Below are 17,693 nucleotides of genomic sequence, written 5' to 3'. Positions count from 1 at the left end.
AACAGCTTGCATGGCCTTGCATACCTAGGACCCAAAATGAGTTGGAAAAAAAAAAGACTTAGCTCACTGGCATTGAGTTCTGCAGGTGTCTAACTTCTTCCCTGGTTGTATATCAATCACCTGTGGAACAGGCCCGATTGGAAAACCAATGACATTGACAAATTATAATTCTTTTTTTTTTTTTTTTCCTTTTGAGTCAGGGTCCTGTTCTGCAGCCCAGGCTGAGTGCAGTGACGCAATCATCGCTCACCGTGGCTCTGACCTCCTGGGCTCAAGTGATCCTGATCCTCCCATCTCGGCCTCCTGATAGCTGGGACTACAGATGCACACCGCCACACCTGGCTAATTTTTGTATATTTTGTAGAGACAGGGTTTTACCATGTTGCCCAGGCTAGTCTCGAACTCCCGGGCTCAAGCAATCCTCCCACTTAGTCTCCCAAAGTGCTGGGATTACAAGCATGAGGACAGTGCCCAACTTAAAAATTCTTTAAAATATCCCCAAATACATACAATTCATTCATCAAAAAGTAATAGAGATAGCTTTTCCCTGCTCCTGTAAATGTGCTACATTCATTCCTACTTTCAAACCTTTCTTTTTTTTTTTTAAGTGATAGGGCCTCACTCTGTTGTCCAGGCTAGAGTGCAATGACATGACCACAGCTCACTGCAGACTTGACCTCCTGGGCTCAAGCGATCTTCCCACCTCAGCCTCCCAAGTAGATGGGACTACAGGCACACACCACTATGCCTGCCAATCTTTTTTGATGGTGAAACTCTCCTAACCCAGTACCCATTTCTATTTAAATATTACCAGTTCCTCAAGGTCCACCTTTCTTTCTCAAAGCCTTTTATTCTGGTCCACACTGATCTCGTACTGAATTTCTAAGCCCTCTCCACCCATATTACACAATGTTGTCCATTTAAGTAGGATCCAATGTTATTCTCCCATTGTCTCCTGTGCTGACTGAGGTCTTTCCAAGAAGGCAAGAAAACTGCTTCTCAGTAACGACTTCTCCATCCCCCAGAAAGGCCAAGAAAACAGACTCTCAGCCCATCTTTCACAAATATCAATGACTATGCCCAAGGGAGTCACACATACCTCTTCCACAACTAATGTTCTCTTCACCTACACCATCTGCCAAACAAAACCAAGGGCTAAAGGAAAAGAAGACATCTTTTATTTTGCAAAAGAGTTCCCAATTCCTTTGAGAAAGGTGCTATGATGCATATAAATTTAGCACTCCATGACCTCAATTGGAATCTACTGAAATAAACACTAAATGAGATGCAAATTCCACTCATATGTAACAATCGGATGAGTCAATACTGAGGTTTCCATTACATCTGCTCATTTCCTAGAGTCACACTCGAACACATGTGTGTAGGCTTTGTGGAGGGCGTGCACTTCTCAGAATGTCTGTTAACAATTAAGGAGGCCTGTGGGCTGGGGTTAATGGTGATTGCCCTGCCCACACGGGGAGATCGGAGCTACACTCCTCAGATAGGATTTGACTCTTGGTATGTTGTGGGCATCCACAGGGAAAACAGCCCCTCCAGGAAAGATGCGATTGCCCTGAATGGTCTCTCCTCCATCCTGAGTAATAAGGAGCTGCAACATGCTGGAGCGCCAAGGCAGCGTCCTCAATTTGAAGGAGGAGGAAAAGGATCATTTTCACAAGGAGATATACACCACGGCCTCTACCTAATAAAAGGCATTGTGGGGCAAAGCATGGTAGCTCATGCCTGTAAGTCTCAACACTTTGGGACGTCAAGGCAAGAGGATTGCCTGAGGCCAGGAGTTGGAGAAAAGTCTGAGAAATGGAGTGCGACCCCATCTCCACAAAAAAATTTAAAAATTAGCAGGGTGAGCCAGGGGTGGTGGCTCATGCCTATAATCCCAGAACTTTGGGAGGCTGAGGCAGGCTCAGGATCACCTGAGGTCAGGTGTTCAAGATTAGCCTGTCCAACATGGTGAAACCCCATCTCTACTAAAAACAGACCAATTAGCCGGGGATGGTGGCAGGAGCCTGTAATCCCAGAAATTTGGGAGGCTGAGGCAGGTGGATCACTTGAACCCGGGAGGTGGAGGTTGCAGTGAGCCAAGATGGTGCTGTTGCAGTGAGCCAAGGTGGTGCCACTGCACTCCATCCTGGGTAACAAGGGTGAAACTTTGTCTCAAAAAAAAAAAATTAGCAGGGTGTGGTGACATAGCTCTGTGGTCCCAGCTACTCAGGAGGTTGAGGTGGGAGGATCGCTTGAGCCCAGGAGGTTGAGGTTACAGTGGGCTCTGATCATGCTACTGTACTCCACACCCTGGGTGACAGAGAGAGACCCTGTCTCCAAAAAAAAAAAAAAAAAAGGCATTATTGATTCAACTGTAATTATAAAATTCTTTCCAAGGATGTACTTGGCTCACTGTCCACCAAAACTTATGTCAAACTGACCAGACTGTCTCTGTTCTCACCTCAAGAGCAAACCAACCTTGTGACCAGAAAAGCAGGTAAGAGAATAATATATGCACCGATTCTGAGACATGTTTCCACACTGTAACATCTGTGAAATCAGGATGCATCTAAAATAAAGTTTTAACTGGCAGTGTTATTGCTCTACCTGACAAATGTTAGAGCTGACTCAAATTCTGTACATGCACTCAGAACACCTGAAATACTGGCCTCGTCAGACATTAATAGCCAGAAGAATATAGCAAGCACCTAACACACAAAAATCAACACACTTCATGGTGCCCGATAAACACAAGAATGACACCCCCAGAAATTATCTGCTAAGCATTTTTGTACCCAGCGAAGTATGAGAAACAACTGGGATATGTCTTCAAACGAGGTTAAAAAAAAGTCACTATGTAACATCCAGGTGTTGTACAGATGAGGCTGGAATATTAATTGTGAATCACAGATGGAACACAAATATGAAAAACTGCACAGTGAGGGAGCCATCTTCGGACATTTTTGAATGGCAGGGGCAGAGGATGCAGGGAATGGGCCCGCTGATTATCTTAGTACGAATGGGAGTTAGTACAGTGTTCTAGAGAAGATTTGGCAATAAACATCAAATATCTTTAAAAGAATGCATGCCCTTTGACCCAGAAATTCCACTTCTAAGAGTTGAAGCTAAGGAAATCACTAAGGGTGTATACACAGATTTAGCTAGGAGGATGTACAGCACTGTTTATATCACTTAAGCTGGAAATATGTTCAATAATAAGCCCAATAATAAGGGGTGGGTCAAATACATTAAGGCACATCCATAGTATAGCACAATAGGAAGAATTTAAAATTTGGCTGCAGAAACGTATCCAATTGGCCAGATGCAAAGACTCATGCCTGTAATCCTAACACTTTGGGAGGTTGAGGCAGGAGGATCACCTGAGGCCAAGAGCTTGAGACCAGGCTGGGCAACATAATGAGACCGCGTCTCTACAGAAAAAACAGAAAAACTTAGCCAGGCGTGGTGGTGCACACTTGTAGTCCCAGCTGCTTGGGAGGCTGAGGTGTGAGGATCGCTTGAGGTCAGCAGTTCAAAGCTGCAGTGAGCTATGATCGCATTGCGCCACTGCACTCCAGCCTGGAGGACACAGCAAGATGACAAATCAAAAAACAGAGAGAGAAATGTATTCAATGGCAAGCAAAGATGTTCATAACATACTTTCAAGTGAAATAAATGGAAAACTTATTATGATCTCACTTTTGTTCAAATAGATGCATGTGTGCACACACAGAGAAAAGAACATGTAAAAGACAGCGAGGTATTAACACTGGTTGTGAGGGAGTTATAGAATTGTTTCCTTTTTTAATCTTTTTTTTGCTTACTTGTGTTTGCTAATGGGGGTAAGGAGAGAAAGGGTAACTAAGATTGTATTTTAAATAACAAAAACAGTGAACAGAAACTTGAACACAATGTGATCCAATTAGATGAACAAACAGCTTATGAATCTTGGTAGTTTCAATTTAAAATATAAAATGAATTAAACACCTCATACATTTATCATTCTTTTAATCCCTAAAATAGAAGCAATACATTACTATCTTTCCTTTAAGAAATGCTGGGAGAAATGACCAACAGAAATAAGCGTAAGACAGGGCTTAAAATAGGCAAAAATATCCCAGGAGAAAACTTTCTGCTCCACACAGAAGCTCTGCTGAGGACCACCTGGGGTAGAAGGTAGTTCTGCACATTTTTAGTACAACGAAAGACCTGCGAAAATACCCTAGAGCTTTTGATAAAGGCAAACTATTTCAGGGCTTTACATGAACAATAACACTTACTCTTTATCTCAGCCCTATATGAGAAATTTCCTAATTTATAAGACTAAAAATTAATCCATTAGGTGTGGGGAGGGAGGAAAGGTATTTACAGCAAGCGTTCTAAAGACTACGATTGCAATGTCAGTTTGGAAAGTACAGGGCTTTGGAGTTATGTGGCGAGATGTCAGAGTACTGACATCTCTTTCAGGGAGGAGGGTCCCAGGTCAATCTGCTACATTTCTATTCCTGAGTCTCCTGCACGGAGCAGCACCCAGGCTTTGCCTGGGCTGACTTTAGTATCAGTACACGGAAAAACACTTTTCTTTGGGAGGCCAAGGCGGGCAGATGACCTGAGGTCGGGAGTTCGAGACCAGCCTGACCAACATGGAGAAACCCCGTCTCTACTAAAAATACAAAATGAGCCGGGTGTGGTGGCGCATGCCTGTAATCCCAGCTACTCCGGAGGCTGAGGCAGGAGAATCGCTTGAACCCAGGAGGCAGAGGCTGTGGTGAGCTGAGATGGTGCCATTGCACTCCAGCCTGGGCAACAAGAGCAAAACTCCGTCTCAAAAAAACAAAAAAAAGGAAAAATAACAGTTTTCCATTGACTCCAAGGTAAGCTCACACCAATAGGACTCCTCTATCTATCTAATCACAATCCAGGATATCACAAGAGAAATTCTCATGTTGATTAAAGGCCAGTGGGGTTTAATGGAATGTAGAAGAGGGGACAGTTAATGGTTAAAACATCTTGGATGTACATTTACCAAAATCAGAAACTCACAGTATTCCAAAGCCCCACAGCACTTTGGAGTCTTTGCTCCCTCCCTACTGGCTTTTGTTTTTGTTTTGAAGATACAGAGTCAGCAGGCTGGGTGCACTATGACCAAATGGCAACAGATGCTGGTCTTGCAAAGGGCAAGAACTTCCCTTTGATGATTTAAGAACATGGAGAGAATGGACAAACATGCCTGCTCAGGACATTTTCACTTTGATTCGGGGTTAACCATCAGTTACATGAATACCAAGAGCTATAGAAAAAGCAGTTGCTGCACCCAATAAAATCAGACACACTACATTCCTGAATCCATCTCGACCACAAATGATCCCAGGAAAACTGTCTCCACTGCATATGTTGTCTTATTCGCCATGCTTTAGAAGGCTGATACACAAACAGTTCTTAATGCACAGGATCTGAGAGCCATTCTTCTGACTCTCAATATTGCATGGTGGCGAGCAGCTTAGAGAATGGATCACACTTATTTTTTTTTTTATCTTTTAAAAATACAATCAATGCGACTGGGGGTGGTGGCTCATGCCTGTAATCCAGCACTTTGGGAGGCCAAGGTGGGTGGATCACCTGAGGTCAGGAGTTTGAGACCAGCCTGGTCAACATAGTGAAACCCCATCTCTGCTAAAACTACAAAAATTAGCTGGGTGTGGTGGCAGTCACCTGTAGTCCCAGGTACTCGGGAGGCTGAGGCAGGAGAATCTCTTGAACCCTGGAGGCAGAGGTTACAGTGAGCAGGGATCATGCCACTGCACTCCAGCCTGGGCGACAGAGCCAGACTCCGTCTCAACAGCAACAACAAAAATACAAGCAATGTTACCACAGAAAATAACAGGAAAATAACTGATACTTTAAGAATGAAAAACATACGCCAATTGTATACCATATACCACCTCCTCTAAATGAATCTAAATTAATATATATTTCCATATTTGTAAATTGGTATCTTACCAATTGTTATGTTATACATTAACCTTTCTCAAATCAGGAGTTTAAACAATGTATTAAGAAAATGAGGGCCGGGCATGGTAGCTCAGGCCTGTAATCCCAGCACTTTGGGAGGCTGGGGAGGGGGCGGGGAATCACTTGAGGTCAGGGGTTCAAGACCAGCCCGGCCAACATGGTGAAACCTCATCTCTACTAAAAATACAAAAAAATTACCCAGGTGTGGTGGCATGTGCCTGTAATTCCAGCTACTTGGGAGGCTGAAGCAGAACAGCTTGAATACCCAAGGCGGAGGTTACAATGAGGTGAGATCGCACCACTGCACTCCAGCCTGGGAAATACAGCAAGACTTCATCCCCCCCCCCCCAAAAAAAAAGAAATGAAGAAAATGGCCGGGTGCAGCGACTCACGTGTGTAATCCTAGCACTCTGGGAGGCCGAGGCAGGCAGATCACCTGAGGTCAGGAGTTCAACACCAGCCTGACCAACAGAGTGAAACCCCGTCTCTACTAAAAATACAAGAGTTAGCTGGGGGTGGTGGCATGCGCCTGTAGTCCCAGCTACTCGGAGGCTGAGGCAGGACAATTGCTTCAACCTGGGAGGCAGAGGTACACCACTGCACTCTAGCGTGGGCAACACAGCAAGACTCTGTCTCAAAAAAAAAAAAAAAAGAAAATGAAGAAAACCTACCAACACTTCAGACACTGGGATTTTCAGTGAGAATAACTTTTCCCTATCAACTCTGGAACTTAAAATAATCACATCTCTTTTGAATACTGCACTGCTGGCTTCATATCTAAGATAAAGAGTCTTCCAAGCCTTTAATATATAAACAAAACTCTTTCATAATGGGATCTGAGTTGCAGCTTTAATCTTATCTTCAATTCTGTAAAGCATCTGGTGCTGTGAAGTAAATAAACCAGCCCCCTACCCTCAACACACAGTCCCCACCAAACACATGAGCCAGTCTTTCTAAAAATAGTTACAATGAAAAGCCTACAAACAGTGGTGGTGTAACAAACAATGCTTTTTCTTAGAAAAGACGTTTGTCGTTTTCAAGTTCTGAAAACAAAGTAAACCACAAAACTATTTTCAACAAGACGTGTGTTTCTAATTATTAGTGATTTATATTCCTTGAAAAAAAACTGCAGTGTCCCTGGAAGAGCAGAGAAGTTCATCGCTCCAAGACAGCAAGAATTTATAAAAGCAAAATAATTTTGATAAGACCTATCCCCTTTTCTAGCATTTTAAATCTGGGATCGCCTTGCGCAAATACTGATACAATGAATGGTCACTTTGAAGTGAGGAGAGGAGGGAACATTCCACTGCAGGGCAAGGCCCGACATTTCTTCATCACAGGCCCACTACCTCGCTCAGCAATGATTACTAATTCCCTCTTCAGCTTAGATTTAGAAAAGAAGTTGATAGCACCATAAAAGGTGAGGCAAAATTAATATAGAGTTTATTTTGGCCAAGCTTGAAGATTGCAACCCAGGAGCATGGGTGCCCTGAATATACATTCCAATTAAAAATCAGTTACAAGTGGCTTTTTAAAGGCAAAAAAAAAAAAAAGAGGAGGAGGGACAAGTGAGTGGGCTGATATAAAGTTGTTTACCAGGAATTCTCATTGGTTTACACAAATTACACTGATTAGTGATTGGCTATCTACATTGTTAAACTATAGAGTGAGTTACAATGTCCAGTGTGGCATTATTAGGTTAATTTACAGCTACTTGTAGCAACAACAAACAGTGAACACAGAGAGGTGAATATGTAGCTCTGAGGGGAGTAGGATGTGACTGTGGTCTCATTTTAAAGTCCCTCTGGACCTGATCATTTAAAGGGACCTGCATTCCTCAAAGTTCATTTTCTCATTAACACAGCAATTCAAATCTTTATTTACTGGGTATTTATTAGAAAATCATAACACTCTAACTTCTACCTATGGATAAAGAGATCATAAAGATATATATAGTAAATCTATCACAAACATATATACGGGCCGGGCACTGTAATCTCAGCACTTTGGGAGGCCGAGGTGGGCGGATCACTTGAGATCAGCAGAGTTCAAGACCAGCCTGGCCAACATAGTGAAACCTCATCTCTACTAAAAATTAAAAAAAATTAGCCGGGCACGGTGGCAGGCACCTGTAACTCCAGCTAATCAGAAGGCTGAGTCAGGAGAATCGCTTGAACCCAGGAGGCAGAGGTTGCAGTGCACTGAGATCACACCACTACACTCCAGGCTGGGTGACAGAGCGAGAAAAAAAAAAAAAATACATATGACAAATAGATCCTACAAAACCCCTCTCATACTTTCTTCATTTTGTACTTACTTCTGCATTCTGTTGGTCATGAGCTTTTTCAAACAAATTCTGAAAGCCCAGGTTAAAGCTGATGCCCAGAACATCACACTGGGTATCATTCTGCCCAACCTGGTTCTTTCTTTCCTATAGGGGACTTGAAGCCACGCACTCCTGAAGAACTACCTCGGCTCCCAGGGTCTTTTTTGCACTTCTTTGGATCTCACAGTACGTGTCCCCTGGTATTAGATACTTGGGAGGGCGTGCAGGGAGACAATGTTCTCCCTTCTCCCTTCCCCCATTCGAATGGCTAATGCAGCGATTCATTTCCTAGCTCTGGTTTTCTGCATAACCCCTCCTCAAAACACAAAGACTCAGGATAGGCCTTAAAGAGTCCTTTTGTTTAGAAAGGGTCATTTCCTGCCGTTCTCTCACACCCAGAGACTCCCACCCAGTTCTCAAGGAGAGGCACTCATTTGCTTAGGAAAAAAACAAAACAACTTCAGGTAAGGAAAGCAGTCTCAAGAAGATCTTTTCAAATATACAGGAAAGAGTTTCCAAAGTCTAGTGCTTCACTCATTTTGGCTTATTTTGTTAGAATCGTAATTTAACAAAACAGAGGCAAGGTCTAAGGGTTTTCACTTAAAAGGCTTAAAATTAAAACCATTCCCCCCAAACAGCCCACCCTGGATGTGTCTTGGCACGCCACGGCAGCTTTCTGCATCATAATGGGGAAATGGAAAGCGGAATGAAAGTGGAAAAATGAGATTTACGGTTCTTTTAATGCACAACAGGCGTTGTCTATACATACAATCCCTACCTTTTAGTTAAGGTAACAGATTAAAATGACTTGTCAAAGACAAGCAGCTTCAGTGGCTTGTCCTAGATCCCTCAGAAACAAAGATGAGATAATGAGAGAGAAAAAAGAATACTCATGAATTGATTGGTCAAGAACTAACTTCTATAAGGATTTATATACTATTGGTTCTAAGACTATCAGGTAACGGATGATGGTAAAGTTAACCAAGTTTGTTGAAGGTCAAGTGTGACATAAATGCTATAAATGAGGATAATCCAATGGTCTGCATTTTCATCAGTGCACTAACTAGTCTGCTCCACTAACAGGTGACTTGTTAGCCTGATGCCCTATGTAATGACGACTTCTATTTCTTTCATCCTGAAATGTCATCTGGTCTGCTTTACAATGAATAGAAACAGCTCCTGAGTCGGTGAGGCTGACACACATGGGCATAAATTGTGGCTGTGAGGTGGCCCCATAAAGGCTCACAAGGCAGATTAGAAGGTCCTTCATGGCTACACATGTAGATGGCTTAAAGGCTGGATTCTTCCGGCTAAAGCCAGCATTATGCTGCGCTTCAGATCTTTTTCCTCTTGTAGGCAAATTGAGGAAGGTATATTGAGCTGGAGGCTAGACCCAATCACAGGATCAGAAGTGGTAAGTCTATCTCCAAATCAATTCCACCTGGGTTATTAACAGTAACCCTAACAAGCTAACAGTCACATCTGGAAAACAGGAATCAAATTCACCTTGCCCTACTTATACTTTCGCATTCCCTATACACCAGACCCACATCCCTCTCCTGGTTCTGTGGAATTTGTAATAGGTTTCCCATTCTAAGAGGACAAAAGGAAGGATTCGTTTATGTGTGAAAAACTGCTGCATTCCCCTACAAGGGCTTTATCACTTACCTTCTGAACAACACTTCCAGCTTAAAGGATGCGAGATGACAACTGTGGTTTTGTTTGTAATAAAGTGGGGATGGGGACCAGCAATGATCATCTTCAAGGCAGAAATACAAAGTTTAACCTGAAAACTGCTGAAAAAGGTTTATGATGACAGTGTATCGGACAGGCTTTGGTCTTTGTCAAGCAGATTTACATTCTAGTCAATTCACCAAAAAAAAAAAAAAAAACGTATTGGACAGTTCTGGGCATCGTCCTAGGCACCTGAGGTTTGCACAGTGTTAAACAAGGCAGGCAAGTCTCTGCTGCCAGGGAGGTACATTCCAAGGGTACCAGGAAAGTACAATAAGCATATAAGGCAATGTCAGGAGGTAAGAAGTACTACTTGGAAAATAAAAGGGTTGGGAATATAGGCCTGCTTTAAACTTGGAGGTCAAAGGTCTCTCTGGGGTGACATCTGAATTGAGATCTAAATGAATGGCAAGGATGAGGCTGGTAAGTCTGAGTGTAGGGCTTTCCGGGCACACAGAATGGCTTGCACAAAGGCCCTGAGGCAGGAACAAGTTTGGCAAGTTGGAGACACCTAGCCAAAGCCCAGGCAGCTGGAGCATAATGAATGAGGCTGTGATTCTTGGCAGATGAGGTCAGAGAAACCAGCAGGGCCCGGATCACATGAACCTCATATGCCACTGGAGAATTTTAAGCTCCTATCCACCAGCTGTAAAACCTCAGACCAATTACTTAATCTCTCAGAGCCTCAGCTTTCTTATCCCAAAACATGGGATGGCAACACTTCACATGGTTTGTCAAAGAGCAATGTCAAAAGCAGAGTAGACACCAGCTCCATAAATGTTTAATCCATCCATTAATATGCAAAATCCGTTAAGTGTTTTTACAGGTTTGATTACATCTGGATATGCACCTGGTCTTTTTTTTTTTTTGGAAACTGAGTCTCACTTTGTCCAAGCTGGAGTGCAGTGATGCGATCATGGCTCACAGCAGCCCCAACCTCCCCAAGCTCAGGCAATCCTCCCACTTCAGCCTCCTAAGTAGCTGGGACTACAGGCACACGCCACCATGCCTGGCTAACTTTTTTGCAGAGATGGGGTTTTGCTGTGTTGCCCCGGCTGGTCTCGAACTCCTGGGCTCAACTGATCTGCCTGCCTCAGCCTCCTAAAGCGCTAGCCTCATGAAGTGCTAAGTGTGAGCCACCTGGCCCAGTCACTGCACCTGATCTTCAAGATCAGTGATCCCACTGATTTTCTTATGCATATTAGGAGAAGACTGACAAGGAAATTTGCGCAACAAAAATGGTCTCCTCTGTAATCCCAGCACTTTGGGAGGCCGAGGCAGGAGGATCGCTTGAACCCAGGAGTTTAAGACCAGCCTGGGCAACACCACAAGACTCCATCTCAAATAAAAACAGGTAAAAAAAAAAAAGAAAAGAAAAGAAAAAGAAATGTTAAGAATGGTCTCAGGGTTCACTCTAATAATTATTTTACTTATTACTGGGAAAAGTCTTGGAGGTCCTGGAAAAAGAATTCGGTGTGGGAAGTAAGAGGAAAGCAGTGGATGATCGGTCTGGGAGTAGCTGACTAGATTCCAGCCCTTTGCTGATTTTCTTCCTTCTACTCAGATAAGCAAGACCCTGAGGGGCAGCAAGTACCAGCGGTTTCAGTCCCGTCACCAGGCATCCTGCAGCAGGCACAGGACGGAAGTGCATGTCCTCACTCCCACCTCCCCAAACACATCCTGCCTGGCTGGGAGGGATACTGTATTTAAAAACAGATGCCTCTTTGGAAACTCACACATTTTAAGTCCCGTAAATCACACATGCTGGGTAAAGTAATTACACTTTTGTAGCACTTCCCCTCTGAGCACAAAGGAAATTCTGCTGCTTCTGTAATTAGATAGCACTTTCTGTGTACACTTTCTCCCAGGGGGGCCTCCACTGTCTATCCTATAGGTGGGCGTAAGAGGAATTTTCACAAAACAGGATCCTGTGGATTCAAGAAAAAAAAAATGGGTAGTCTTTAGGATTTCTCTTAGAACAACGTTGGCCACTGCCAGCCTATCTACCCCAGCGACACGAGGATCTGGGATATTCAGAGGAACGTCACAAAAAAATCAAGTCATGAGAAATAAAACTTAATTAAAAGTAAAGTTGTCCTATAACTTATTTGCAGAGGTTGGTGAGCCAGACCTCATTTTGGAGATTCTCAGATGTCTCATACCTTTGCAAAATCCTAAAGGCTGACACAATGGAACTGCCTAAACATTCCCTTTGCATTTTAAATTTGTGTTAACAATACTGTATTACAACCTGGAATTTGAATCCATCTTCCTGGTGCGATTGGCATTTATTACTGCCATTTCCTTTTTCTCTTTAGCATTTACACAACATGCACCATAATAGGTGCAGCAGAGTTAAAACCTAAGAGAAACACAAATGCAAGTTGTTTTCTTTTTAAGTTCCTGGACTACTTTGAGCTGACACTTAGCTGGGCTGAAAAAGGCAGCAAATTTTTAAAGTATAAATTGAATAAAATGAAAATATGGCCGGGCATGAGTCATGCCTGTAATCCCAGTACTTTGGGAGGCCGAGGCGGGTGGATCACCTGAGGTCAAGAGTTTGAGACCAACCTGACCAACATGGTGAAATCTCCGTCTCTACTAAAAATACAAAAATTAGCTAGGTGTGGTGGTGTGTGCCTGTAGTCCCAGCTACTCAGGAGGCTAAGGCAGGAGAATTGCTTGAATCCAGGTAGCAGAGATTGCAGTGAGATGGCACCACTGCACTCGACTCCATCTCAAAAGAAAAAAAAAGAAGAAAATGAAAATATGACCCACAGATTAGATGTCTTTGGGCTGCTGACCAAAAGCTCATCCTACTCTTCTTTTTCCCCAATAAAGTCAAAAAAGATAAAAGCAACTTAGAAATTTTATCCTGTAAAAAAACTCACGCCTCTCCAGATTTTATGGTAGCTTGATCTTTCCTTTTAGGTGCAGGGTTGGCAAATGAAGAGTTGGAGAAGTAAAAGCCTGGGAATTAATGGCAAGTTTGAGAGATAAACAGATTCCTGAGTTTTGATCAAAGCAAAAAAAAGCATATGAGAAATACCATATACCAGATTTTTCTAAGCTCCCCTTCAGGCTTTCCAATGGCTAAGTATACCAAACCCTTCAGAAACAGGCAGATTATATGTAATACATTTTTATGTTCCTAAATTAATTTTTTTAAGTTTCCCCATTCTTCCTGATTATTTTCAATTCTCTCCCTTTCTCAAACACTTTTTAACATTACTCCAAATTTTCACTAAATTTTGTATCTCTTTCCTTGCTAACCCTCACAAGGTTTCCTAAAAAGTATGAATTCCATTTTCTGGGTACTCACTCCCAGTATGCACATTTTCAATTATCAGCTCCATGTTCTTGAATTGTTCTGAAAATTGCATTTCAAGATCAGACCCTCTCCTTTGCACCCCAGACTCAATAACATCTTCATCTCTTAGGTACCTTCTTTTCTTACCCTTTCCCCATCTCTATTTTCTATTCCTACAAATACAACCGCCACTTAGCTAGTCACCTGAAGGAGAAACCCAAGAGGCTGCCAGGCTGTCTCCTGCTTTCTCTCCCGCACATCTGACAGTTATCAAGGCCCCGAACACCTGGCATCTCTGCCTCAGCTGTCATGGCCAGGCTGCTGCCTCACTTTGAGACCAGGGCTCTTGCAGCAGAAACCTCACTGCAAGAATGGTTCTCAACAACTTTTCCAAAATTCGCCGCATCCCCCTGCCCATTGGGACATCCTAGAATGCTGCCTTCTGGAGCACATCCACCCCGGTGCCCCATCAGAGGACAGAGTCCAATTCCCTAGTGCAGAGGCAGCTCCTCTACCCACTGTGGGCCAATGCTCCCTCCCCCTTCTTCCCTCCCCTTCTTCTCTCCTGCCATGCCTTGCTTGCTCTTCCCCAAAAGGGTCTTTTGAAGCCTGTGTTCATTCACAGCGCGAATTCCTTGCCTAGTCCATCTTTTCCCCACTGTCTGAATCCTTTTCTCATCAGTTAGAATCTTAACTGAGGTTTAGCTCATATGTCGTCTTTAAAGAAGAGACTCTTCAAACTTCTTTAAAGCTTTCTATGACACAGCTCCACCCCTTCCCTTGCAGGGTTGGCCGTGCTCAACTCAAACAACTACCTCTACTTGAATCCCGTGCTTGGTTATCCACCTGTTTGCTTATACAGAGGCATCACCATTAAACTGTGAGCCACTTTCAGACAGGAACTGCCTCCCTCAGATCTTGGCATCCCTAGAATCTGCACATGAAGACCCTGGCTCCATAGCTTTTCACTGCTTCAGCCACTTCCCCATCAAAGGAACACAATCATCATCATCCCTTCATCAGCTTGTTGTGAGGCTGAAATAAGATCATACATGAAGAGTGCTTGGCACATAGTAAATACCCAATAAAAGGCGGTAATTATTTATTTAGTGAAAAGATAAAAAGATTTCTGACAATTCTGCAGGCTAAAGATTTCAGTATTTCCTTTTTCCTGCTATCGGCAACACTGACAAGCCAGGCAGCTTTCTTCTGATACCACAAACATATCCCCTTTACTCAGCTTCACGTTTCAGATACTATCAAGGACCTCCCACCTCCACCCCCAAACAGACACAATACAGGGCATTAAAATTGTTTAAAATAATCTCCTGGTACACTTTTAAAGATAGGAATATGAGTGCAAGGAGTTATCCCCATATGACAAATAAGCTCATCCCCACCAGTGGCATGGAACTGACACCTTCATACCAACATAGCATCCATTTTAAATACCTGGTCCCAGATGGCCTCAAGCCCACTGAGCTATGCAGCCACTTCTGCACCAGCTATTAAGGTTCATTCTCCTCATTCCTTCCTAAGTTTTTTTCTTTGACCAAAGCAAGCACTGTTCAAGAGGAACATTTGCATTCCCTTTCCCCTGCCCCCAGGCAGACACTAAGGTGCCAAATGAAACTGAACACAAACATTCCAAAGTGGCTGTCACACAGAGCAGGCTTGTTTGGGAACACAGGGAGCTCCGTGCTCTTCCACCTAACCAAGGTTTCTAGAAGCCCTCATCCAAAAGGTCAAATGGAATTCCACAGCAGAAACCAAATTCTAATGGTGAAAATTCAAATGCACCTTGGGACAAGCAGTCCCACACTGACAGTGGCTATCTGATGGACCAGGCAGGCTCACCTGTGCTGGCAAATGGAGGCTCCTGATGACAAAGGGATGGAAGTAATTTTCCAGCCGATCCATCCACGCCTTCTCTAACTCCCAGTGCAGAGTGCAGAAGGGATCCTCAACATTAAACGAGTGGCTGCTTCTTAACAGATTACCTATACAAACTCATAATCACCAACCTCACCGATAAGGCTATTTCATATACATTTACAAAGAATCATATATGTAAGTGTGGATGTGTACAGAGGAGATTTACCTGGTGCCGGGGTAGGTGTTGAACATTGAGAATACTGTAAAATGGCATAGACCCATACAAAACAAATACCTGAAAAAATAATAACCAGGAGTTAAATGGACATAACAGAATGTAATTTACTGAAATTCTAAAGAAAAATCATCTCTATGGGATGGGACATTCAGGCAAGGGGGATCTTGCAAAAATGTAGGCTGAAAAACTTGAATCCTGGCTTGAAAGCAGCTCAGACTAGATTAAGAAAACAGAAGACGACGACCAAGGCTGAAGCAAAGGGATCACAGTATACAGGTAGGTGAGGGCAATCCCAAAAGCCATGTGCGCACTTGACTTTGTGGAGTACCAAGTAGCACTGAAGGATTCGTGGCATTGGAGGGCCCAGCAGTATAGTGTAAGGATGGACTCTGGAAGAGCATCACAACAGCAGAGCAGCTGAAGATCACTAACATAATCAGGATAAGGCAATGAGTAAGAGAAATACTAATAGTAGTAAGGAACACTATGAGGAACAAGGCAGGCCTGATTCTCGCCACTAGGCTTGTGAGCAAAACTAAACGTGACCAACCTTGGTTTTGTGAATATCACAATTTCAAGGAAACCCTCAAAGCAAAAACATTTAATTCTTTTTGTTCACATGGTCATTTTAGAAAACTTAAACACTGAAAAGCATCAGAAAGTAAATAGCAATGATCTGTAATCTATCAGATACATTTTATTAATGTTTGGTTTTATGAATATATATTTATTGGAGAACTGGCATCACACAGTATAAAACTTTAAAATCAGTTCTTTTCATTTAATATTACAACATGAGAATACAAATATAGTCTTCAGAATGTCTGGAGTCACTGAAGCTTAGAGGTAAGGACAGGTTCTCCTCTCCAGCCTTTAGAGAGCATGGTGGCCCTGCCAACACCTTGACTTCAGGTTTCTGACCTCCAGAACACAGAAAATAGTATGTAACTACATATGTATAATACATAACAAATATGTATTTATATATAATACATATTTTATAACCCATGTATTTTTCTCTTTAAAAACGGAACCTTTAGTGGATGCATAATATTCCCCTTCTGGAATTACACAATGATTTCGTTAGCAATTTCTGTATGTTAGATACAGAGTGCCTCTGAATTGTCACTGTCATAAGTCACTCTGCAAAAATCATTCCTATATATAAATCTTTGATACTGTTTCCTTAGGGTAAATTTCTAAAAATAAAAGTACTAAATCAAAGGGCCTGAACACATTTTGACAGTGTCAGTCCTTTCTGAAAAGCTGCACTAATTTATATCACCACTGCTCTGCACAAAAGTACCCACTTTATTGCCTTATCACCAGCACTGAACACTTTCATCTGTAAAGCAAAAATTAATATGAACCTACAAAAATCATATGAAAGCATCTCCAGAAAAGAGCTTCCATCCCTTCTAAACTACCCATCTGAAAACTAAACGCCACTGGCAACGAAGAAGCCTGCAGACGCACACAAGGGTTTATCAGGGAAATGTTTAAACCGCTACTGAAAAAATAACTCAAAAAGTGCATGCCGTACTGGCAGGGGTCATGGAGCATCAGTTGTCACCAAATCCTATTCTACAACTGAAATATATGTTTATTGCATTGAATTGGACTATTGGACTCGGAATAACAGAGATCCCCAATCTTGGTTAAATTGTATAAAACCATTCTGTACCTTCCTGAAGTCATAATGTAGACTGACTTTAATGCTCAATGAAAATTTGAGGTTGCCTGATACTGACATTACCCTCTCTGTAGCAACTGTAAGAAACAATTTTCTTTACAACCCCAATATTTTGGCAAAATTAGTAAACACTTTAAAAGAAGGAATGCAAAGTAAAGGTTTGCATTAACCTCTGAAGAACTGACTTTATATGATTTCTGCACATCTTTTTGATCAATATTCCAACACTTCCATGTTTTTTGCTTCTTTAGTTTTACTATAAGTACAAGTCAATTCAAAGCAATTTAAGGAGAAATTAACACCAGAGCTTCAATATAATAAAAGGCCTTTTAAAGATGTTTTATAATCGGCCTGAAAAGTACTCAATGACATGCATAAAAGTAGAAATAAAAACCAAATCACATATTTAATCTAAATTTCTATCTTGAAAATTCAGTGACCAACAAATAAGTTACTTCTAGCTATAAGACAGAAAAGGTCTTCATATATTTGAAAATACTTT

General features: G+C 42.3%; 1 protein-coding gene across 13 annotated transcripts in view; it reads right to left on the bottom strand.

Moving 5' to 3' along the window:
• The window catches only part of RBPMS (RNA binding protein, mRNA processing factor), a 188,834-nt gene that overhangs the window by 167,309 nt on the left and 3,832 nt on the right, over positions 1–17,693 (bottom strand). For 4 of the 13 annotated variants that reach the window (XM_074000625.1, XM_005562980.5, XM_074000629.1 and 1 more), the window contains exon 2: positions 15,487–15,555. The exons of 6 other annotated variants lie outside the window; for them this stretch is intronic. In XM_074000625.1, the coding sequence (XP_073856726.1) occupies positions 15,487–15,555 (69 nt within the window). Of the gene's footprint in view, positions 1–3,383; positions 4,127–15,242; positions 15,386–15,486; positions 15,556–17,693 lie in introns of those variants that run through there. 3 more of the 13 variants (XM_074000626.1, XM_065519037.2, XM_045398097.3) reach the window with 2 other exon arrangements.

Source organism: Macaca fascicularis, chromosome 8 (genome assembly GCF_037993035.2).
Source record: "Macaca fascicularis isolate 582-1 chromosome 8, T2T-MFA8v1.1".
Lineage (NCBI taxonomy): Eukaryota > Metazoa > Chordata > Mammalia > Primates > Cercopithecidae > Macaca > Macaca fascicularis.
Note: the sequence above shows the minus strand (reverse complement) of the source record. Positions and strands in the feature narration are given on the sequence as shown.